Source organism: Leptonotus elevatus, chromosome 7, assembly GCF_054856555.1.
Source record: "Leptonotus elevatus isolate MCC_2025b chromosome 7, RoL_Lele_1.0, whole genome shotgun sequence".
Taxonomy (NCBI): domain Eukaryota; kingdom Metazoa; phylum Chordata; class Actinopteri; order Syngnathiformes; family Syngnathidae; genus Leptonotus; species Leptonotus elevatus.
Window position 1 is genome coordinate 4,161,288 of NC_141245.1, and position 24,760 is coordinate 4,186,047.

Here is a 24,760-nt window from a genome sequence, read left to right on the forward strand (position 1 = left end):
TACTTAACTTTGGCAGTGAAAACTATCTACTACAAAAAATCAGGAATGAGGTGTGAGTTTTGGCTGTTACGCAAGCTACCAAATCATCTTTCTCTTTGCTGTTTTCTCTGTTTTTCCACAGTATAGATTTACCGGTTATATAAATATTGTATACTAAAATCGTTTGCCTTTTTAACTCTCTTCATTGTCAGTTAAGTTTAATCATTAGCACTTTTTTTTATAACACCTTCTTAATAACATGAGTCAATCAAATAAAAAAAATACACATTGTAGATACTGTTATTTTTTTTAGACTAAGAATTAATCACAATACTTAATAAACATGCTCAGACACATAAGGTGGGAAAGTTGTGCCATATTTGAAATGTTCTTCTCATGACTGCACATCTTACAAATGTGTAACAGATATTTGTAAGAGTGCTTGTTTTTTATTCGTTAAGTCCCACCCCAATGTAACAAAACAAACAAGCCAAGAGTTGGATCACCTTGACAACAGTAGTCATTGTATGAATGCAATATTCTTCATGTATTACTTTATCTATCAAGTGAATTAGATTCTAGCAATTAAATATAAACACATGCGGTGTCCGACAAAAATGAGTGCACCGCTCCTATTGTTTTTTATAAATATCTTCTTATGGGACAACACTGACAAAATGACACATTGTAAAGTAGTGAATATAAGGCAGGGGTGCCCAAGTCCGGTCCCGGAGAGCCCCGATCCAGCCTGTTTTCCATGTTTCTCTTCACTAACACACCTAATTCATGATCAAAATCGTTATCAGGCTTCTGCAAAGCTTGCTGATGAGCTGATCATTGGATTCAGCTGCGTTGGAGGAGGGAGACATCAAAAACAGACTGGATAGGGGCTCTCCAGGATCGGACTTCGGCACTTCTGGTATAAGGTATGTACAGGATAAATACATTTACTGTGCTCTCAACCTAACCCATCTTACAGCCATTGATATCAAAGCCACTAGCAACAAAAGTAAGATTTCCCCTAAGTGAAAATGTCCTTAAGTGTCAATATTTTGTGTGGCGACCCTTCAAATGAAATAGAACAAGGCTATTTTAAGGAGGTAAGTAAGGAGTCAAAAGTACATATAATTTGCGTGAAAATGTTAGGAGTAGAAAAGGTAAACTGCCGAAAAATAAACACTCCAATTAAGTGTAGATAGCCAAAATTTCTACTTAAAGTAACAAATTATTTCATTACTTGACACACTGCCATGGAGTGAAGTTTTACTAATCTACACTCATGCAGTGCAAGTTGGTATCCGTTACATAAGTAAATGATGTGATCCAATGTTCATATTTCCCTGTTCATTTTGTATAGTCATATCACATATGTTATGCTGTTTTTTGTGTTGATTCTGTCATTGTGTTTTACCAGTCCCCAAGCACTGGATTTATCTGTGAGCACCCGGAACCTAATAAATAACACATCACACATTGTTTCACTTGAAAAGTTAATTTGCGTAAACTGTGAAAATAATTGAGAGCTTATAATGAGTGTTTTAATATTTTATTAAAAATGGTAACGTTATGAGTATGAAAATAAATCTGAGGAATTAAAAAAAAATGCCTGATAAACTCAGTCACTTCATCTATCCATTATTCATTCATCGTATCCACTCCAGTTACTCCACCCTTGCTTAGAGCACGCACAAGCAGATCCTTACAGAGTAAACTCATCATAATACATTATAACACATTTCAGTGCTCATGGCAAAATTGCTCTTGAAATAATTCTCTTCCATGAGGCAGGGGTAAGCATAGTCTGTGGGAGGGTAGTAAGGGGAGTATTCAGGAGCGCCGAAGTTCTCCTGCGGGTTGGCCCAGCACTGAGGCAGGCAGTAACAGTCCTGAAGGGTGCAGTGCTGGCTGTGGTAGTACTCTGACAAGTAGCTAATGAACTTGCACTCCATCCTGGTAGGCGAGTTGTAGCAGGGGGAAGAGGAAGAGGAGGAGAAAGAATCCTGCGGTGAGTAGTTGTTGTGATCCACTGGGCTGCACATCTTAAGTGACTCCGGTGAGGAGCAGGGAGCCTAAAAGATTACAATATCAAGGGAGGTGTTCAAAACCACAAAAACTACCATGATAATCGCAAAGGAAAATGTGGTTTATATAGCCGCTCATTTCCCACTTTGAACCGCAATTCCGTTAAAATTACACATCACAAAGCTGTTTTCATATAAGCAAACTTAGCAGTCAGATGCTCTGAAAAATATTCATGTTTGAGGGTGGACCTTTATCAGTCACCAACATGTTGCCAATACTTTTTATTATTATCATGAGAAATCATTAACAAGATCAGTCTACAAAGGTTAAATTGAGGCAATTTTACAGGTTAGCATGATTGGATTACATTGAAAGGAAATTGCAGCAAAACTAATTATTATTTTAGAATTGCATCAAACTGATCGTCCTTTACATGAAGGATTCTGACTTTATTCTGAAAATCATGTTAAAGTGAGAATTCTCTTTATTCTCTCTTTCTCATTTTAAAGTGAGAATTCTGAGAATGAAATCAGAATTCTGAGAATGAAATTAGAATTCCGATATTAAAGTCAGAATTCTGAGTTTAAAGTCAGAATTCTCACATTAAAGTGAGAATTCTGAAAATAAAGTCAGAATTCTGAGATAAAAGTGAGAATTCTCTTCATTCTCGCTTTCTCACCTGAAAGTGAAAATTCTGAGAATGACATCAGAATTCCCACTTTAAAGTCAGAATTCTGAGAATGAAGTCAGAATTCTGAGAATGAAGTCAGAATTCTGAGATTAAAGTGAGAACCTGCCAAATGTTTCAAATCATTTAATTGTGGTCATCAAATTGAGCTAGCTACCTGAGATATGAATACGACCTACTGCTATTAGCTGTATCTTATCTTCTAATGCCCTAATGTCCATATCATTAAAGTCTACTTGGAAGACTACGGTAGCTAGTCTAAATCCTATAGCATAAACTGCATTATTAATTCTTTATTAATTCTACCAGTTGTAGTATTTAAGATTAACAATTGTTTCATGTTTCTTCATGCTTGTCAGTGTGCAAACGTACCAGCCCGTGGCCATAGTTGTCTGAGTCAAAAGCAAGGCCGTGGCTCCAGGGCAGTGGGAAGGACGAAGGGGGAGGCACGTAGCTGTTGTAGCAACCATCGCTGCTGCTGCTGCTGCTACTGTTGTTGATGATATCGTTCCCACTGCAGCAGTCAGTCGGCACCATCATGTCTCCGAACGGCTGCTGGCTGCATGTGAAGCTGCTCTCCTGCACCTGGATGCTGCACCCGTTGTCGGGGAAAGAGGAGGGGCGCGGCTGCGGGGCTGTCGAGCCACAGGTGCCGGGGTCCATGATAGGGGCGGCGGAGGCTTCCACATAGCTACCTGTATTGAAAAAATTATAATAATTAAAACTCGCAAGTGGTGAATAAAAAAAAGAAATGCCCTACATTTCAGCGTGAAAAAGTCAGTCCCCACCCTTTCAAATGTAACACATCTAGCTGGTAGGCGGGGAATATTTTTCCAAATATAGCTGAATGAGAAAAGAAAGAGGGGCTGGAGCATTTCTGGTATCCCCTTGTGCTCTTGGAAGGGTTAACAAAATCATCAAAAAGAGGTTGGAAAGAATTGCAGGTCTAGCTGACACTTTTGGATACTGGAAATATAAAAAAAACTTAATTTAATTGTTAGCTCCTTTTACATGCAACTGTGTGCCGAGACCCAGAATTCTTTCCAACCTCTTTTTGACAGTTGTAAGAGCTTCTGGTAAATAACCAGGAAGACATGTAAATGGCACCATAATTTAAGAGAGTGATGTCACGACATCACCAGCTTCACAAATGTAGCCAACATTTATAAATAGGAGCCCTGTGCACTTCCAATTGTCTTGTCAATTGTTGCAATGATCTGCATGGCCTTTTATGTGAGTATATTTGGTCTTGGGGCTCAGTCCGTGGTTGCCATGGAATTCATAGATTTTCAGATGTTTCATTAGGGTCATTTGTAAGATGCATGCAGAGTGGTTTGACATTGGATTACACTTGGTAATTCATTATTATGCAAAGTTGGATTGTGCTGGGCAGACTTACTTGGAATAGTTGGTGCACATAAAGCCTGAAGATCCAAGCAAGCTTGAGATATCTGAATATCAGAGAGAACAGAAAAATGTAAACAGAAGAATGTCTTCTTTTTTTTGTGTAATGTGTTTTGCATGCTTACATGTGCCAATGCCAGTAGTGTACACACTATTGTTTGGGTGTGTTTTACTAGAAGGGCACTCATTCATTTAGGCTACATGTAAAGTTTATTTGTGTTCTTCCCTTGATGTAGTCTATAGGCAATACAGTGGCATGACTAATGTGCTGACAAGGGGGTGGAATTACCGTTTTCACTTTTTTATGGTTGGCCTCGCGGGCTCTGTGTCTCTGCAGCAGCTCTTTGACTGTGGTCTTCACCCTCACTCCTTGGTACACCCGCGGTTTATCTGCAAATTGGGGGCAGGGGGGGTGTACACAACATGCCACTCCTGTTTAGCAAACAACGGACAATAACAAAACACCCACTCCCAGCCCTATGGAGCACGGTCCCTGCGCCCTCTCCTCAGAGCCCCACGTACCCGATTGTTTTTCTCTCCAGATAACAAATTCAGTATGCATATTTATTTGCTTCTGGTTTATTGTACTCTCATATGAAGAACACGAAAATGTTTTCCCGCATAATTAACACAACAACCTGATATACAATACAAAGTCATGTTTTTTGAGTAAAAAATAAAAAAATGAAATTGTGTATATATAAAAAAGAATAAAAATTGAATTTGCACATCTTGTTCTTTATTGGTATAATTGTGTAACAAAGAAATGAATAAAAATTTCTCTTGCATATCTTGTTCTCTATTTTCCGATTTTTTTGTGGTTTCCATCGTGCGTAAAAGCGAACGGATTATCTCCCTTATAGCGCACTATTGACTTGGGTGAGCCTGTGCGCTCTTTGCGGGTCAACGCGCCTCTTTGTGGTACTTCCGAGTACGGAGCGAGAGAATACTTTCACTCCACGCTTGGATCTGCTGGATGCGCGCTTCCAAGCACCCCACCCAAGACACAAAACCTTGGTAAGATGAACAAAATATGCGACTGTACGTGTACATTTGTTTTCTTACGTGTAGTGGATTGATAACCGACTGAGCTAAAGTGTCAATGTGTTTGCGAGACGTTCTGGAACCAATAGATAAACGCACCGCGTACGCGTAAAATACAAAGAACGGGGGAAGAAGTATTCCTTAATCGAGTCGGATACGTGAACTCTTGAGATGTAAACAAATAATGTAAATGTTGATGGTTGCGAGAAGACACAACTCAGTGCGCTAAACTTTTGAGGATTCCATAGGAATGTGGTCTTATTGAGTACTTTGTGGGAGACTTATGTGCCGCGTAGTCAAATAGCTATATCTTCGATCTCTGTTATATATTCAAATCGACCGTGTACACGGTTGCTATACGCAATATGTGTCGATAAATTCGCTATAAGGGGTTGAATAAGGATCCAGTGGGAAACGTTACATAAGTGCGTCTGATTTTCGTTCAAATGCTCAGAATACACGGGAATGCCAATTTGATAAGGCGCTCGTCAGACAACGAGGAACGCCATCTGATAAATATTCATACATCTAAATGCTAGTCCATGATTTGTCTTTAAACGCGTCAAATAGAGGGCCAAAATTAAACGTCAGACACATCCCACTGTAACACGTTTAGTCGTAACCGCCTGTTACGCAGGCAGTTTGCATAAGACAAAGAAAACTGTCCAAATGTTCATTTTTTCCCCCCTGATGGCTGTTGGATAAAATTAATATAATTGTGCTCTGAAAACGCAAATAACACACTAATAATAAATAATACATAATTGCAACGCCCAGGACGATTATGAGCATAGGTTAATTTGAATGAAAAAGGACTCCCCTCATGAACCACAAAATAGGTGTTATCAAAATGCAAATATGTGTAATCTTTTGTTAATTTGGCAATCTGTTCGACTTTGAACGAAATTAGCAGTTGCGAAGTGAAGAGAAAACACACGTTCCCAGCATGCTTTAATTTGTACTGTAATTATCATTTCAAGCATCACTTATGATCTATTTTTGTGTTTAACAGGAGAAAAAGCTACAAGTGGATTGGACTTGATGAAAATCCTTCTCTAAACTCACCAGACATGACGACAGAGATGATGAGAAGTTTCCCTGATGAAGACCCGTGGGGCTCCTCAATGTCCCTTTCTGCCTCAGCACAATGACCAAGAATGAAAATTGTATAAAAGTCTCCAAAAATTCCAACACAAATCTGTTAGAGCAGCGTCAGAGCATACAACAATATTGTAATATAGCTGGGAACATATTAGTTTGGGATTTTCTCCCTCCATGCCTACTATTTAAAACCCCTAGAACTCAATGATTTGACAATGATTTGATTGCGCGTTACTTTCGATTTGAATATTCAGAGGCAACCGAGTTATATCGATTTTTCAGCAAAATACACTAAATTGCTCCATTCTATATGTACATTTTTAATATACTATAACTGTATTTCACATTTTGATGGGAAATTCATCGTATTTTTATTCATTTATCCTTCTTTTGCAAGATGACAGCAGCACACCCCCTCATTAAGCACTGCGGCAACAGTGCGTCTGTGCGCAACTTAAAGACAGCAACTTCACTCTAATAGGTGATCACGTATATACAAGGCTCGACCCACGCGTCAATATTGCGATCGGACACATTTGAGGCTTTAATATCAAAAAAAGAGGATAAAATTGGGACTCGAGTGGGCGTGGCAAAAAGGCAGTAGCCATCTTTGGATGCACGGGCCTTCAGCAAGTGCACATTGAGCTGAAACAAATCCAGTCCACGTCGGACCGATGAAGGCTTTCACACTCAAATTGGCTCTGTATTGAAAATACACCCTTATGCTCTTTATTGATTATACCGTGTAATTACTAAAGCTTTTTTTTCTGAATAAAAATAAAAGACACCATGTTGACTCTGTTTAAATCCACTTGTTTTATCCTCTATTGACCCTCTTGCTGCTGTATATTAGTTGATTTTGCAAACTAGAGAGGGAAAAACGTTGTTTTATAATCTAATAATATATAAATATGATGCCATAGTGTTTGTGGCATGATCCTTTAGATTAAGCAAAGTGCTCTTATAGAACAACTATCATTGCCATGAGATCAATATGAATACAATGATGCCATAGTAGCACCAGAGGCAAGTTTGGGATTTTGATTTAATTTTTACTGTCATTATTAATAGTAGTGCTTAATTATTGTCAGTGGGGGGGGATGTATTGCAGGAAATATGAAAAGGTGTTCAAATTTGGTATGCCTAAAAAATATAGTTTTATTTTTAAGGGGAAATCAATGTGGTTTTTTTTTAGTTATCTCTTTATGATTTATTGTACTTTTTCTCAAGTATAGCCTACATTTCTCCTGTCCGGCAATCATCTAATGCACTGTACTGTATTTTTTCATGCTGGGACGACCGCTCTCTCTCCCTTTAGGTGATGAAATGTCGCCCCTTGCTGGTCAAAATCAGAACATCGTCTTCCCTCGAACCCATCCTCAGACAGATTATCTCCACCCGGTTTTATTTAATAAAACGTCATCTGCTACTGTATGATGATGCATCATATTGAACCTCGAATACCATTTGCATAAAATATCCGATATAATCCAGATAGAATTAAGGCACAACACTGCTGCAAATATTTTCGTTGAGGTATTTCTCTTTCATTAAACGCAATTAAAGAGAAATATATTTGATTTAACATCACAAAAGCCTATAAACAAATTTTTTAAGTCACTGTATATTCTAAATATACATAAATCATTAACTTTTCTCCATGGGTCTCACTAGAAAAAATTTAACTTTTTTGAATTACTGAACATTCTGGACCTAGATATGTATCACACATACCATTACAACATATTCAAAGCCTCGAAAACATGTTTTCATATTCGGTGACATCAATCATCATCATAACAAATCTGCTCAGGCAGTAGGCCTAACATGCAGAAAGTTACTACCCCCCCAAAAAAACAGTTACTGATCAGCAGTGATCAAAGTGAGTTGAAGTTGCAGCATCTAGACAGCATGCAAAGAAACATCAAGGCTCTTGTTCTGAAAAGGGGAATATTTTGAAATGTTTGATGATGGTGGGCAGCAGTTGTGTTAGCGTATTGCTGTGTTAGATATTGTCCAAAAACTGTAGGCCTCCTACATTCAACGTGTAAATGAAAGAACAGAAAATTATGTTAAGATCCGTTTAAAAATTGGCTCCTCTTAATCAGGAACCTTAAGATTTGACCTTTAACTTTTAATCTTGTGCTGAATATCATCCACAACAAATAAGTTATTTCTTGGACCTGTCAAACGTCTAAGAATTATTGTAAAACTGCAACATTTTTGTTGTCTTTTTACTTTGTGGAGACTTGAATTTGTATGGAAGAGGATTAGGGCCAGTGAAGAGAAAAAAAAGATTGGGAGGATTCTGACTTTATTCTCACAATCATGACTTTCAAATGAGAATTTTGACTTTCTTGTGTTTATTTTAGACAACATCAATAACAAAGACATAAAGAAAAGTAAATATTAAATGTTGAAACAAGATGCCTGAATGGGAGTGGGAAGAAGATAATTAATTTAATCCGACCCCTTTTTACACATTCAATGTAAACCATAAAAGCATTCACCACTTCTGTCAAAAATTAACTTGCATTTTTTTGTTTCAAAACTAATCAAGCAATTATCATTGACACAAAATAACAGAAATACAAAAATATTCACACACGAGTATTGCCGCAGGTAAAGAATTGTTCATTGCATTACATCAGTAAATTTTCTACCAACATTAGTAACAAAGGAAACAGTAAATGAATTGGTTATTCTTAGAATTCTGACTCTAAAGTAAGAATTCTCACTTTATTCTCAGAATTCTGACCTCAAAGTGAGAATTGTTGCAATTCCCACTTTAAAGAGAGAATTCTGACTTTAAAGTTAGAATTTTGACTTTAAAGTGAGAATTCTGAGAATAAAGTGAGAATTCTCACTTGAATTGTCACTTTAAAGTGAGAATTCTCACTTTAAAGTCAGAATTCTGAGATTAAAGTGAGAATTCTGAAATTAAATCAGAATCCTGCCAACCTTTTTTTTCTCTTCCCTGACCCTAATCCTCTTCCGTAAATTTGTCACTGTGGGGCTAAGTGCGTAATTAAGATAAGGTCCATTCACTTTGCCCTGTGATCCGAGTCACAAATCTTTTTCTCCTTAAAAATACTCAAACTCAGACATGTGAGAGCCAGTCAGTAGGCCCTCCTGAGCTCATAAGGTGACCAGCAGCTCACGCCGTCCTCCTTATCCCAGGAATTGTGAGTCTCCATATTGAGAGGGAGACTAGTGTGGCCGTCCGATGCCTCCTCTGTGATAATCTTGGATGCCAAATCGTTGTTCATGTAGGGAGGACATGGGAAGGAAGAGGGCGGAGCTGAGTAGGAGTTGCTGGAGGTTAATAGGTGGTAGTGCGCATCTTCAAGGGAGTGCAGCGTGTAGGACTGGCTGCTGGAACCTGGACCTTGGCTTGGCTGGGAGGGGCTCCCTTGGGATTCCGGGCTGGGCAAGGATGATGGATTTGTGACAGAAGCCAAGTTGGCTGGACAGAGATCATCCACCTGAGGAACTGGTTCTGGAATCGACTGCTCCCATGAGTCTCTCTGAGGACGAGAAAACAAGACTAAGGCCAACATTTCCCAACAAGGCCCATAAAACACTGGTGAGCCCACATCAACAAGGGGCTCACTTATGGTTTAGTTCAGTAGTAAGGATAAGCGGTATGGAAAATGGATGTGCGGATTCTCAAAGTGTGGTATAAGCACAAGTTGTCAAAATGAATCGACTAAGTAATCCATTATCATATTAATCAACATCTATTTTAATAATCAAGTAATCGTTTGGTGCCATTTTTTTATTTAAAAATATCTGATTTCAGCATATCAACAGTAATGGTTCACTAATTTTTGTAGTCTTTCATGAAAAAAGACTGATTATCTTCTGTTTTTAATCAAAATAATAAAATAAAATAAAATTTGCAAACATTTGTTTTTACTTTGGAAAATAATGAACTGATAACATAGTACAAAATAAATCCCTCTTTCTTTAATCACTATACGAAGGACGAAGTACGAAATAAAGACCTCACTAGATAATAAACAGTAATCACAGGAAAAAAAGTTTTTGTAATACACTTTAACTCATTCACTGCCATTGACGGATATAGATGTAAAAAATTAATTTGAACTATTTCTATTAGTTTCACATTTTTTTCCACTTTTGTTAACAAGAGTATGAAAACCTAGAGAAAAAAATTGTATTGTACATTTAGAACAGATATAAAATTTGTGATTAATCTTGAGTTTAAATAATTAAATAATTAAACAAAAAAGAAAATATAAAAAAATTTGAGGCGTCAGACGATAAAATTTTTAAACTGTAATTAATCGCATGACTTTAATAGTTAACTCGTGACTAATCACATTTTTATCTGTTTAAATGTACAATAATTTTTTTTCTAGGTTTTCATATTCTTGTTAACAAAAGTGGAAACAATTTGAAACTAATAGAAATAGTTCAAATGAATTTTTTACGTCTATAGCCGTCAATGGCAGTGAATGAGTTAATGCAAATTAAAATTAATCTGACTAATCGATTGAATAATTGATAGATTAACGATTCTTAAAATAATCCATAGTGACAGCATTACAAAGCACCACAAGCGGTATGCAGGCTCCCTCTAGTGGCACATATAGGAATCACTGAATTCATTGTTCAAAATGTTCATATTAAAGTAGCTTCAACACAGATTAACGGAAGAGCGTGTAATTATTCTGACTGCATTTCACTATATGTTGCTAGCATAGATCGATGAATAAAGATGTGTTGTCTTTATTAATACTTCTCTGACAAATTGAGTAAAATTGGGTAATTTCCTCACCGCACCACTGCTGATCTCACAGCACACTAGTGTGCTACGACACTCTGGTTTGAAATCACTGAGATAGAGCACCGCCCATGTTTGATGAAGATAATAGGGTGTGCCTTACAAATGTATAAAAGGAAAACCCAGAAAAGTGTACAACATTATTAAATCATCTTTAAACTCATCCAGGTCTCTAAAACAGTTTTATTTAACCTTTATTTTACCAGGAAAATACCATTGACATTAAAAATGTCTTTTCCTAGGGAATCCTGACCAAAAGGCAGCAGAAGTTACAGTTCCAACACAAATAAAATGGCATACTTGTCAGTAAGAAGTTACAGTTTCAAAACACTTTGAAATAACATAAGTTTGCATGAAATCCTCTCAGTCTGGATTTAAAGTCATTCAAAAGATACATTCTGTTAATTTACAGTCCTTTTACAATAGGCTCCATGTAGAAGGAGCAGAGAAGACAAACTTGCTGCACAGTAAAAGGTACGAATGTGGAAGGTCCACCAGAAAACATTTCAGAGTTTGTACAGTGAGACACCTACTGTCAAGTCAAACAAAGAAACAGGTGACACAAATGATTGTTCAAACAATTTAAGACAGGGGTGGCTAAATTTGGTCCTCGAGAGCCACTATCCAGCCTGTTTTTCATGTTCTCTCCACTAACACACCTGATTCATGATCAGGATCGTTATCAGGCTTCTGCAAAGCGTGCTGATGAGCTGGACATTAGATTCAGCTGCACTGAAGGAGGGAAACATGGAAAACAGGCTGGATAGGGGCTCTCAAGGACCGAATTTGGCCACCCCTGATTTAAGACATCAATTCTATCATAAATTGGAAAGAGTCCCTGTGGCAGGGGTCAGCGACCTTTATTGTCAAAAGAGTAATTTTAGGCCAAATGTATAACAAAACATCTGTCTGGAGCCGCAACACATTTGAACATTGTGATTAAGGAAATTAATGTTAGTCCCATGCACTGGTTCTCAACCCTGGTCCTCAAGTACCTCTATCCAGCCTGTTTTCCATGTCTCTCTCAGCCAACACATCTGAGGATCGTTATCAGGCTTCATGCAGAGCTTGCTGATTAGCTAATAATTTGAAACACCTATGTTGGCTGTGGGAGACATGAAAAACAGGCTGGATAGGGGTACTCGAGGACCGCGGTTGATGTACTGTGGGCCCAAGAGCTAATTAGAACTGCACCGTAACAGAAAAATACTGCAGCATCCAGTACTTTGAGATTCATTTTCTTTCATTTAAATAATTTTTTTCAGATTTTGTTTTTCATTAATAAATAAAATAAACTCCTTTTTTTTTTTTTTTTTTGCAGATGAACTCCAGCACCTATAGGAAGCACCATTTCCAATTAACAACTACACTTCTGGGATGTAAAATCTCATCATGGTAATGCTATTTTAAACGGAATTCAGTTGTTTTTTGGGGTGTTAACACCCGAAAGACTACCTTTCTTCATTAAGTCTGACTACCGGTGCTTCCAGGCCACTTACAACGTATTTTGTTTTGACACAGTAGCGGTGGCACTCATTTTAAGCTTTTTTTCCCCCCATTCGGGTTCAGCTTTTTTTTTCTTTTCTTTTTTTAAATTAGAGCTTTGTAACAAAATGTAGAACTTGAAACATATTTGCCACTTTTTGTTTTTAGCTGACATGGTAGGACAAACAATATTCCATTTCTCTCTGCTCCTTTTGGCTTCAAAGATATTTCCCGTCAAATCAAGTTTACAACCACGTGCACCCCACATGTCCCTGATGCCCAGTCTTGTCTACCCTTTTAAATGCCTTCAATGCATGGCTCACATTCACTGTCCACTGCTCCAGCCCAATCAGACTGGCCGTCAGACGGACCTTCCATCCGCTGCTCAATGTTGGCTGAGCCAAATGTGCCCTCAGTGTAGCAACTGCTGTTTTGCTGACATCACCACCATTGCTTTCCTTTGTGATTATGTGATAGCGTTTACATCGCCCAACTGCTGCAACGTTTTCACGTTCCATATATATATATATATATATATATATATATATATATATATATATATATATATATATATACATTATTCGCTTTAGAGTTCATAAAAATAAGTGTTCAATGTTCAATAATGTATGCCTTCTAACCCAATGCCAGGTGATATTTGAATTATTAAAAACAAAACAAAAACAAAAAACATGTTTGTCAGTGAAGAATGTTATAAATAATGATCCAACAAGTCTCCCCTCTTCCACTTAATCTGCCATCAAAGTACAAGTACTATATTTTAGTTTAGTTTTTCTGTTTCTGATTTTAGGTTAAAGCTGCTTAATGCAGAAATTTGGATTTTAAATTGCTACTGCCACCTGTAGCCAAAAAATTAAACGGCACACTTCCTTCTTCACGTACACAACGTGCACATGACGTTACAGCCGCAGACAGAGGGCGGAGAATTTGAACTCAAATCCAGTCTAAAAACTATTTGCCAGAGACTTGCAGGAGTACCCATTGTGACCAGCTAAGGTGTTAATCTATTAATTAGAAGTAGTTTGAGTCATTAATTGTCCACCCCCCCCCCCCCCCCACAAAAAAAGTTTATTATAAAGATATTTTGGGCAAATTCCTATAGAGCAGTGTGCATAGTTTAATTTCTCATCAACAGGTGGCAGTAGCGATTCAAAATTGAAATGTTTGAGTTCAGTAGCGTTAAAGCTAAAAACTTGTATTACAGTTTTTCTCCATAGGTTTGGCACATTTCTTGAGACTGAGATGACATTTTCAAAACTGCAAGCTCATTTGGCCAAACAGAGTTACATTTGAGCACAACCTATCAGTTCATTAGCAAAAGCACATATCCATCCCAAAACTGCTCACACATGCTTCACTCTAAGTTCCTTTCCCAAACAAAGAGTCGGCACAGTCACAACTGCAAAGATCCTTCTCAATTGCTTTGGCTCATCTGCATTCACTTAGTTCTTTTGCCAAAAAGAACTTGGATAATTTTGCACAGCTCTTTGGATCATCTGCAAAAGTTCATATCTCTCCCAAAACAGCTCACTTATGTGTCAAAATAAAATTTCTATGTCATACAAATAGTCAGTGCCCCCAAAATTCATCGTCCCTTTGGCATTCTGTGAGCACCACAAGTCAAAATCATTAGATGTTTTCTCACAACAGCTAACAAAATACAATTATATATAAAACTGAGGGGGAAAAGGGATTTTACAAAAGCAGTATTAAAACTTTGCGGTTTGACATACTCACAGTTTTTATCCACACAAAGTTACTTACACATTAAAGTGCAACAAAAGAAAGTGTAAGCCAAATTCTGTATATTTATGAAAAACTAATAACCCAAATCATATCTCGCACACAGCGTAAATGAAGAACCAACTACTGTAACACTTTCACTTTCAATAAGCCTTCCCCATCTTGGCCATCATCCTCATTCTCTTGGGCATCCATACGCTGCTCTCTGTTTGGCCAAAGGTTTTCATCTACATCGCAGCGGATATTTTCCTTTGCAATGCAGCGAGGAAAAAAACGGCGTGAATGTCTCAACCATCCTCTACTTTGATCCCCTGTGATATGCTGGACTAATTTTGACAATTGAACAGATGATTTTGCAGATTATGACTTACACACTGAAATTCTGCTGACATGTTTCGGAGATGATAGCCATTAAACTGAAAAACAACTAATCCAGCTCGATCAGCAAGATAGATTCATTTGGAAAATTTGCTAAATGTCAACAGATTGTGCTAACTGTAGGCTAAATGTACACAACCATTAGCACCGATTCACTGAGGCAATTGAGACATGTTCTAAGACATTGGCAATTTGATGAAAGCAATGAGAAATGCCATTCAGTTGAGACAAATTGTAAGGTAGTTTAGGGATTTGTCCGTGGTATTTTGAGAATGTCATCTCAGTCATCTTCATATTGCGTGGAGCAAAAGAAAAGTGGTCAGATGAATATTTACAATATGGATTTACATGTACAGTATATATTACTATGTCTTGAATTTGGAAAACATTTTTTTTGGGGTGAATGCACATACAACTGTAAACTTGTGGGGGTTGAGTACCTCTAACAAGGTTAAGAAACACTGTCTTGATATCATTCATCATAAGTCCAAAATGTTCATATAACTATAAAATTACACTGAAATGGTAAGTATCATCCTTTGAGAATAAAAAAATAACAGGCAAGTGTAAAATTAACTACATGTTCTCTATCTAACCATTAACCTGAAAGCTACTGAAAGTAGAATATTCAATTTAAAATCGCTACTGCCACCTGCTGATGAAAAATGAAACTGCACATACCCTTCTTCACATACACACGGCACACATTACATCACATCCGCAGATAGGGTGCGGGAAATTCGAACCCGAACCCAGTCTGAAAACTATTGGTCAGAGGCTTGCAGGAGTACCCATTGTGAACAGCTAATGTGTTAATCTACTAATTAGAAGACATTTCAGTCATAAATGGTCAAATAAAAAGGCTACTGTAAAGATATTTGGGGGGGGGGGGGGGGAATTAACCTTTTCTAGCGCTTACATGAGCTTGTGACTACTTCAGTGGAAATGGAAATGTGTTTGGCCCTTGTCTAAAAAATTAAACCTTCATTTTTTTCTAAATATTTCATTGGAGCTACTTGGTTTTGCAGGGTTAGGAAATGCAACATTTAAAGGGAAAGTTAACTCCCCAAATTGTTTTTGACAGTAATATGTTCTATCCAGCCCCACTAGTCTAAATACGATATTTTGGTTAATATTGCGTTAGTGAAATATGAGTAAAGCAGCAAAATCCAGCAGTTTTTATCAATATCACAAGGCAGCCATTTTGCCACTTGCTGTCGAGTGAGAATGACGTCACAGTGGCTCGGGTAACAACCAATCACAGTTCAGCTACAGAAAACAGGTGAGTTGTGATTGGTCGTTGCCTAAGCCCTGAGCAACTGTGATGCTTCAATTGACAGCAAGTGGCAAAATGGTCACCCACTGAGATGGATCAAACCGGCTCGATTTTGCTGCATAAATATTCCACAAATGCAATAATCAAAATGTCATGTTTAGACTAGTGAGGTCACATATAACATATTATATTGTCAAGAAATGCTTATGGTTGACTTCCCCTTTAATGATACCCTCATAGGCAGTGTGCTAGTAGGTGTGGCTCTATTTTGTCAAAATGGCGCTTGTTGGCTTCCGCACTTGAACTCTACTAAATTCACACTCACAGAAAGATTCCTACCATGTATACATGTGATGACTCGCCACTGAAGGGAGGTAAAAGCGACGATAGGGCTGAGGAAGGCAGGAAAGTTCCCCCAGAGCCTGAGAAGGTGGTGGTGGTGTTGCGGTATTCACTAAAAGCGTCAGGGTAGTAGGTGTCAATGAGAGATAAGCTAGATGTCTCACAGCCCAGTGGCCTGCCTCCAAAGGTGGATGGGTATACATCTGGTGAAAACTGCTTGGAAGATGGACCAAAGTCTGAATCCGACATGAAAGAACGCCTCATGCCGTAGTAGCCGGGTAACATATGAGATCCTGTAGGGAAGAGTGGTACAATTTGATGGACTCATTATCTACTCAAAGCTTATATGAGACTGTTATAACGCACTCCACCTAAAAACATCCCTTAATATCACTCAATGATATTCATTTAGCAATATGTTCGTCATTGTGGTTTTCAATGTAGAATTTCATTTCACAAATTAGACAAGTGTTTCTCGTCTTTTTATTCATCCAATTTCTCTAGCACCAGTTCTCTTTAGCGTCACAGGTGAGATGGAGCCTATCATAGCTGACACTGGGCAAGAGACGAGGTACATCCCGGACTGATTAACAGCTAATCATTTTAGTTTCAGTTGTTTAGCTTCATGCGGATGTTAACATATTAAAAACCACTCTCAGAATGACGCAGAATGCAAACTACAACGATAATAAACAACATTAGTATTGTTCTCTTCATATTTTGTGGCAGGTGCGTATAAAGTGAACAGTCTATTTGGTCCTTCATTTATTTAAAGTTGTGTTTTTCTGAAAGGATAAATTTCCTCACCTGACATCTGAACGAAAGAAGGTGGACTTGTTGAGCCACTCTGTTAAGAAAAAAAAAATACACATGAATGACACTGAAATACTTTTTGTCTATTGACAGCAAGCATGCAACATTATTATTTTTTTGTACTAAGCAAAGAACTCCATGGAAATTAACAGAGAACTCCAATCAAGGTCTATAATTATCTCAGACAATCAAGAGAAATTAAAGGATATGAATTTAGTTACAGTAGTCACATGTATCTTTTGTTCTAATTTGGAAGCATGCAAAGTTTGACTTAATTAGGCTAGTATTTAGCTAAAAAATGTATTTCAGACATTTGAGAACAAAGCAATAACAAAAGTGGGGGGGGGGAGTGAGTCACTGCTTCCTGTATGCCATTACATTGTTATATTTTGGTTAAAAGTAGTAGTAGTAGTAGTAATAGGAGGAGTTGATAATAGACCTCCATAACTGTACCATAATGATAACACCACCATATCTGCTGTCTGTTAAAGTGCTTGATCATGTGGGATTCATTTATTGGTTGATATACCTGTTCCATATGGAAACTGCATTGAGATAATTAAATAATTTGAATTGACAAGTTACCATACTTTTGAAAAAATAAAATGTGGTCATTTCAACTTGAATTTAAATTGTAATGAATATTCTATGCAATATGTGTCAGTTTGACAGCCTTAGCAACATATGGGGCAAAGATGAGATATGCTCTCTTGTTTGCATATTGCCAACATGAAAGAGTTGATAATATTAAGCCCATGTAGGCTGGGAGGCAAGCAAATTTTGAGGACAGAATTTGAATGTGATTTGCCAATGCTAAGACTTCCTCTTATGGCCCAGGTACGGCTCAGTGCATCTCTGAAGGCTGAGTATGAAAATCAGCATGTTTGAGTTCAGACAGCGTGTGTGGCTGTCTGGTTACGTGCCATCATTTCTTTAGAAAGTACAACAAACCCAAACAATACTATGTAAAAAAGAACAGATTGATGATGGCAATATTCCCATATCTTACATAGAGTTAAGGTTTTTATATTGCATCCCGAATGTGTGATCTTTTGCTATTTGAAAGTGTTTGTTTGGAAAGACTACATCCATAAAAGTTCCAACTATAGCCTGTCCCCAGTCACTCAGCCACACAACACTGTGGTCAGTGTTTGCTCTGCACTCTCAGTGGCCTTTTATTCTCAAGGATAACGGATGGCATAAACGGACATAAAGGCATGGATGGCTTTACCTGTAGTACTCTTGTATGTGTCTGTGTGTCATCTTTTGTAAACATAAAAGTAAACAGCGAAATGAAAAGGCACTAAACTGGAGACCAAATACCCGCACACACGCAAATGTTGGCATGCTCTTTAGCCATCGTATTTGACCTTATATAAAGGATAGAATATACACTATTAAGAAGACCTAACCACATTGGTTTAAAGTTCCTATTAGATGACTATGGCCACCTGTGGCAGTTATAAAAATAAATATGTTTTATTAGCATTGACAAAAAATTGATAAAACATGCAACTAACACTACTCTAATAAACTGTATAAGCAATTATCAGATAGATTGGTTTAAATCAGGGGTGTCAAACATACCGTATCAGGCCCGCAAAGAGGTTTAATTTGGCCCGCGAGACGATCATGTAAAGTAAAAATATATATATTGTAATTTCTGACCAATTAACCAGCTGGCTACAATCGAAACATATAAATTCATAATTTCACAAGCAATCCTCAGATGAGCAATGCAACTTGTACACGAAATCGTCCTGGATGTCATTATTTAACACACAACTTAAAGTTACCGTTTGTTTAAAAAAATAAAAAAAATAAAAATCATAGACTGACATATAAGTGTTAATATGACACAAATTCAATAACTAGTAACACAAAAACATATGACAAGGATTAACGTCCTTATAACTTCATTAACTGTGTCACACAATGCATTCTGGGAACAGTATAAATGCAAAATAGGTCGATTTAACACATCCAGAACTCATACAGGCAAAGTGTTACCGCGTTTCATTTGCATTTGTGTTATTTTTTGGAACTATATGGTTACAGTTGAGCTCCGTAATTTAGGGCTGGCCAGCAAATAGCGAAAATCTGGGTATAATTGACGGCAATTGTTTTTAAGTTATATACCATTATTTTACCGATCCGGCCCACTTGGTAATGTATTTTCCTCCATGCAGCCCCTGAGCTAATATGAGTTTGACACCCCTGGTCTAAATAGACACTGTAAATTGACCAACCAGGAACTTGCTTGTTTGGCCAAACTGTTAGGCGCACTAATATGATCACATAATGTTTTATTACGTTGTTATGACATACATTTAAACCTGTATCCTACTGAGTAACGAACATTTGCGACGCTTGCAAATGTTGATTTCAAGTTCAGGGTCGTAGCGTTTCCTAAACGTTCTCTAAACAATCATAATAGTTCATGCTCAAAATTTCCTTGTGACAAAAAGACCATTGAACTGTTTAGAGAACATTAAAAAAAAAAAAAGTATTCCTGTATTTCCAACCAACCTCTCATAACATAGCTAACATTAATTCTACTAGGTTGTCGGTACTTGGTTTATTATAACAAAAAATAAACTTGTGTTCAAAACTAAATGAACCGAGCTGTTGTTAATTACGCCTGTTAGCTCCTGAGCTAACTAATGGCTAGAGACTCTGTGACCACAACCCAGAGGGCTATATTCCAACCACTGGTGGCTTTCAGCAGATGTACAATTATTTCCCAGCACCAACTTGTAGGGTTGTGTGGACATAAGAAAGTTGCAAGACAAAGTAGCATCCCTATTCAGTGGGGCATAGTTTCAACCCACAGTATTGAGAGCCGAGATTAGATTTTTCTTTTTCATGAATTGATTTTGTAAGCCTTCTTTAATACTGTATACTTGGAGATTTTTTTTGAATCATTCAAATATGGCACTCATATGTGGTGCATCAAATATAGAAGACATATACAGTATTTTACTTTTTCAGGGACAACAGAGTGATAACAGTGTAATACATCACATTATTAATTCCCCCCCAAAACCTTATGTTTGCTTTATGGTGATTTGTCCCGCCATTTACAATTTACATATGTCACCCTGGAATATGTGATTTGTGGATGGTCCCTAACCTGGAGGGTAACCCCGGGATTACACCGCATGTGCGTGCGTTGCGTCTCCGCTCCTGCGGCGCAGCCGATTCGTTTCCATTCTATCAGCTTGTTCAAATTACACCGGGTCCTATTTTCTATTTTTGCCGAACGACGCATTCGTCGGCATCCGTCAAATGGCAAGCTAGCACAGAACACATCGAGCGGGACAGGCAGACCGACGCAGTTTCACATAAAATTCTGGTTACTTTTCAGAATAAAATACTTGCCAGATCCTATTTCGCAATCATGTCAGCAAAACGTCACAATGCTTAACGCGTAATTTACTGCAGCGAACATGGACGAGGAGAGATTTATAATGGAGGTGGATTATATATGACACGGCACATCTTTTTATCATTTTTAACATGTTTAGAGGAACCATCAAAACTGTTTTGAGAACGAAACATTACGACCTTGTGCGAACCCTCACAATAGCAACGCGTGTCGAGCGTTTCTGGTGGCACATTTCTAATGTTACAAAGTGGGACCATGAGGTAAACGATACAGTCAGCTTCCAATAGCTGCCAGGACCAAACAAAAAATGGTGGATAATGATGAGTGCATTGCTTGTTTAGCACTGTTAACCAAGTCAGCATTTAGCATTAGCTTTTAAGACAAACACGTGTCACCAGATTGACTAGCAATTACATTTCTTGTAGTTTCTGGTGAGAATTTATTGCACATTTGATTTTCAGTGAAATTATAATATCCCGGTTTGTAATTTTGAAAATCTGGTCACCCTATCCACACCTAAAGGCAATTTATTGTCTTTACTTTTGAAATGTAAGAGGAAACTGGAATACTACTCCCCATGGAAAGGTCCAAGCCACAATTCGGACTGGGAGGCCTAACCGCATGCCTAACCACGGTGCCCTTTCTCACTTGTGTCTCACGTGTACGTAAATAAAAGGCATATTAATTTAGTGACTGTCTGACTCCAACATAAAAACAAACACTGTCCTGCAACAACATTCTGTCAGATGGTTGGATGAAAAAACAGTCCTGCTTGTGCATGTCGACGTCTAAAGCTAAGCCTGACTGCAAGTGAGAATGTGTGTTGTGTGTTTGTTAGGCAACAATAGAGAGGTTGTCTGTGGCCTGTGCAAGGCTCGGCACAATACAGGCCGCAGGTGTGTATGGCTCAAACTTTGCATAGGCAGCCTTCTTCACCAGCTTTTCACTGTCTCTCTATGGTACAGGTACCCGTCCACCCTTTCCCCCCACCACCCCACAGAGGGTTTTTGGAAAGCATGGCTGCATCACCATTGCTAGCATTGTATGAGTGTTCTTTTGTTATCCTCTCAGCACCGTGCTTAGCTATTTACAGATTGGCTTTGCAAGAGCTTGACGGCTTTTGTAAGCAAAGAAAGCTCAGAGGGTAGACAATGGATCAACCATGGATCGTTAGTCCACATAACCAGCATGAACATCAACAGAAGGCGAGATTTTTAAAAGGCCACCAGCAGAATGTCAACTGTGGTCTTGATGTTTGGACAGAGAGGGGAAACAATTTTGAACAAAAGCAAAGCGGTTTTTAGAATATTGTACTTTACTTACACTGTATCTTGGACCATTTGTCTGTCGGGATCGTTTCTCTGCCAGCAGGTCTTTGACTGTGTGCTTGACTCGGACGCCCTGGTATACTCTCTTTGAATATTCTACATAGGGCAATAAAACAGTGTGATTGGTAGATAAGTACTTTATTAAAGTGTACCTGTTTTGTTCGGAAGGAAAATGTATGTGGTTTGTGAAGAAAATTTTAATCCAAACGTGTTTTGGTTACAACTGGTTGTATTAAAGAAAAGCTTGTAATAGGTCGCAGGACATATCATTTCGAGACGCCATTGAAGCTCATGCATGCAGCCATATTTGCCTAGGGGGCGGTGGCGTGACGTCAATTGCTGTGATTGACATGGCGACATATGGACGCTATCTTGTTACCCTGCTGAAACCGTGTTGGCCAAACTCTCTCTATATACGACTCTGGTCAAATTTGTTGATAGACAAAACCGGACCTCTAACAGTAACTGCCAGAGACAACATGGATGGATGTCTAAATAACAAACGGAAAAAAGAGATAAGCACTACTTTTGTGTGCCTAAACCTGTTAATCCTCAACGAAAATTGATAGCGGAACAGTGGCTTCATAACTTGGGTACTGGACACTCTGTGAGAACTTTACCGTTTGGCCGGAATTCTGTAGTTTGCGAGGACCATTTAGCTGAATCCTGCTACGAGGAGAGCTTACAAGCAGCGCTATTGGGATAAGCTAAGAAGAAGCTAAAATCCGATGCAGTCCCAACAATATTTAGCCAGTGAGTGACCGTGGACATCAGTTGGAGTCATGAAATAAGAAAAAGGTATGAAAATAATGCTACCATAAAGGCAGTGGATATTTTTCTTAAACTGGTGACACTCCAGCTAGCGTTATTTTGCTGGTTGTGAATCTGCTATTTTACTGTGTTTTCTTATATTAATGACGATTTTACAACATTGCAGTGGCTCAGATTTACCGTTGATAAGAGTATAATTAAGTAGCTTGTCTTTCGTAGCGACAAAGTTGTTGTGACTCTTCGATGCTAACCGCCGAGCTAAATTTTTGCGATGCTAATCGCTAAGCTAAATGTTTGCGATGCCCGTTTGTCTTGACGAGACTGCGAACACGTTGCGACTATGCAGCGACCATGCACATTTGTTATTCATGTGCGCTTATAAATGTATATGCTATGCAGATAATGCTGCCATTAGTGCAAGCTGCACGGTCATAACGTGTGTGTCGTGTAGTCGAGACAAACAGGCCTCACTAGCATTTAGCTGTTAGCTCCGCAAAGTCATGCCAATTTTGTCACTACGACAGAATTTTTTTTAATCAATGACAAAATTCTTGCATATATCTCAATGGGAGCTTGTGGGTGCACATACAACGACCAATATGGCGCTGTACATTAAAATCAATGGGGGATTTCAGGTGTGCTGTTTTGGCAAATACAAGGCTAGACATAAAGATAGGAACACCGGACATTTATTACACTACATAATATGGCGTCGCTAAAACCATGAGTTCCTTGAAATGGACAGCCGGAGGTAAGATTTAATCTCCAAAGGGAAAATTCAAGGTGTCCGTTACCAAAAAGTAGATCCATACATCACATCATACACAAAATCAGCAAGGAAAAAGACCCAGAACTAGATAAAACACACAATTACACCTGATCCAAATGCAGAAGCAATTTTGACGTCTCGGGTATTTATATACAGTACGTGTTTATTGCCACAAATGTTTCACAGTTTTAGATATATACTGTACTGTAAATTGATAACTAATTGAGAGTTATGTGTAAATGTCATGGAAATTGTCTTTGGTATGGTCAATGCAAATGCTAGCCGAAACATACATGACAATGGAATTTTGTATGGCATTTATTTAAAAATGTAATTTAATAAAGATAGATATTTTTGGAACTTGAATATTAGACATGGAGAGGGTTGAAGTAAAGAAATAAAATGTTGCACAATATTTTAGACAAGACCCAAATATGTAGTTCTAATATAGAAAATATAATTATGAAAAAATACATGCACACAATAGATAATTTGTATATGTACAAGTATAACCAACACGTAACGACAAACACAACAACACAAATTATTCTGCCCCAAACATTAATAACCATAAAGCAAAATTACATGCATATAATAGAAGTAGAAGTTGCCTACCAGTGTCCATGATGCCGTTCAAAGTTCAGTCTGACACACACGCAGGCAGGCCACTCTGTTCTTCTGCTGTACAGTTCTTTTGTCTTACTGAATAGCAATGTTGAGCACCATAGTGAGTGGTGTGCCCCCGTGAGTGCTTTAACCACGTCGTCAGGAGGGCAGGGACGCGTAGAACATGTCACCTTACTTCATCACTGCACATTTGAAGTGTGAGCTTTTAAAACTTATTTGTTTAAATGCAAATGTTTGGAAAGGACGTTTTTTTTAACTATTTGCATCCGCATTCAAGATTCTGCGTTCGAAACATTGCTTGCACGGCAGTGAGGTTGGTATGTGACCATATTTTTGTAAATGACACTAACACCATGTCACACAGATTTGAAATGCTCTTTAAGGGTGATGTCACATAGGATTGGGCTGAGTGGTGCTAGGAGGAAAATTGTTCTCACTGAATCTTTGGAAGGAAAAGCTTGTGGACCTAACGGACAAACGTTAGTACTGAATCTCAAGACAAACTAAACCAAAGATCGAGAAAGAAGAAACACAGCTGAAGTCTTCAATCTTAGATGAACAAACTTTGCAAGAGAAACATTTTTATTATTTTTCTGTAAATGGTTGGTGGAAAAGGGATTAAATATAATTAGTATTGTTTGTCTGAATTTTAAAAGTTACATACTTGCAAAGAGAGAGAAAAAAACATTTGAATGTTATGCTTGATTAGTTGATTCGTTTCTGATTGAGAGGCCAAGTGAGCTGCCTAACATACACAACATAAAAAGTAAATTT

The 24,760-nt window shown here is 38.0% G+C and overlaps 2 protein-coding genes across 5 annotated transcripts; both read right to left on the reverse strand.

Moving 5' to 3' along the window:
- Positions 1 to 1,542: 1,542 nt before the first annotated feature.
- On the reverse strand, positions 1,543 to 6,377 carry pou2af3 (POU class 2 homeobox associating factor 3). 2 transcript variants are annotated; one of them, XM_086080895.1, is made up of 5 exons: positions 6,203 to 6,377; positions 4,383 to 4,483; positions 4,089 to 4,140; positions 3,062 to 3,384; positions 1,543 to 2,048 (listed from the first exon to the last, which is right to left on the reverse strand). In XM_086080895.1, exons 1-5 carry the CDS (start codon positions 6,207 to 6,209, stop codon positions 1,695 to 1,697), a joined length of 837 nt encoding a protein of 278 aa, XP_085937021.1. In that variant the 5' UTR covers positions 6,210 to 6,377; the 3' UTR covers positions 1,543 to 1,694. The 2 variants fall into 2 exon arrangements, with proteins under 2 accessions (XP_085937021.1, XP_085937023.1); XM_086080897.1 differs by lacking the exons at positions 4,089 to 4,140; positions 4,383 to 4,483; positions 6,203 to 6,377 and adding an exon at positions 3,450 to 3,698.
- Positions 6,378 to 9,177: 2,800 nt separating this feature from the next.
- LOC147170410 (POU class 2 homeobox associating-factor 2-like) lies at positions 9,178 to 24,121 on the reverse strand. Of its 3 annotated transcripts, XM_086081084.1 has the most exons (6): positions 23,975 to 24,098; positions 21,815 to 21,915; positions 17,098 to 17,137; positions 16,455 to 16,583; positions 16,288 to 16,370; positions 9,178 to 9,765 (listed from the first exon to the last, which is right to left on the reverse strand). In XM_086081084.1, the coding sequence occupies exons 1-6, from the start codon at positions 23,982 to 23,984 to the stop codon at positions 9,358 to 9,360; spliced, it is 771 nt and encodes a 256-aa protein (XP_085937210.1). In that variant the 5' UTR covers positions 23,985 to 24,098; the 3' UTR covers positions 9,178 to 9,357. The 3 variants fall into 3 exon arrangements, with proteins under 3 accessions (XP_085937210.1, XP_085937209.1, XP_085937211.1); XM_086081083.1 differs by having other exon boundaries at positions 16,288 to 16,583; XM_086081085.1 differs by lacking the exon at positions 21,815 to 21,915 and having other exon boundaries at positions 16,288 to 16,583; positions 23,975 to 24,121.
- Between the last annotated feature and the right edge of the window lie 639 nt (positions 24,122 to 24,760).

What these genes read in the sequence shown, in the direction of transcription:
- pou2af3 (XM_086080895.1), bottom strand. An exon ending in ACCATAAAAAAGTGAAAACG is followed by an intron (nt 4,141 to 4,382) that starts GTAATTCCACCC and finishes TCTGATATTCAG; the next exon opens with ATATCTCAAGCTTGCTTGGA. An exon ending in ATGTGCACCAACTATTCCAA is followed by an intron (nt 3,385 to 4,088) that starts GTAAGTCTGCCC and finishes TTTTCAATACAG; the next exon opens with GTAGCTATGTGGAAGCCTCC.
- LOC147170410 (XM_086081083.1), bottom strand. An exon ending in CAAATGGTCCAAGATACAGT is followed by an intron (nt 17,138 to 21,814) that starts GTAAGTAAAGTA and finishes TTTTCTTAACAG; the next exon opens with AGTGGCTCAACAAGTCCACC. An exon ending in TTCTTTCGTTCAGATGTCAG is followed by an intron (nt 16,584 to 17,097) that starts GTGAGGAAATTT and finishes TCTTCCCTACAG; the next exon opens with GATCTCATATGTTACCCGGC.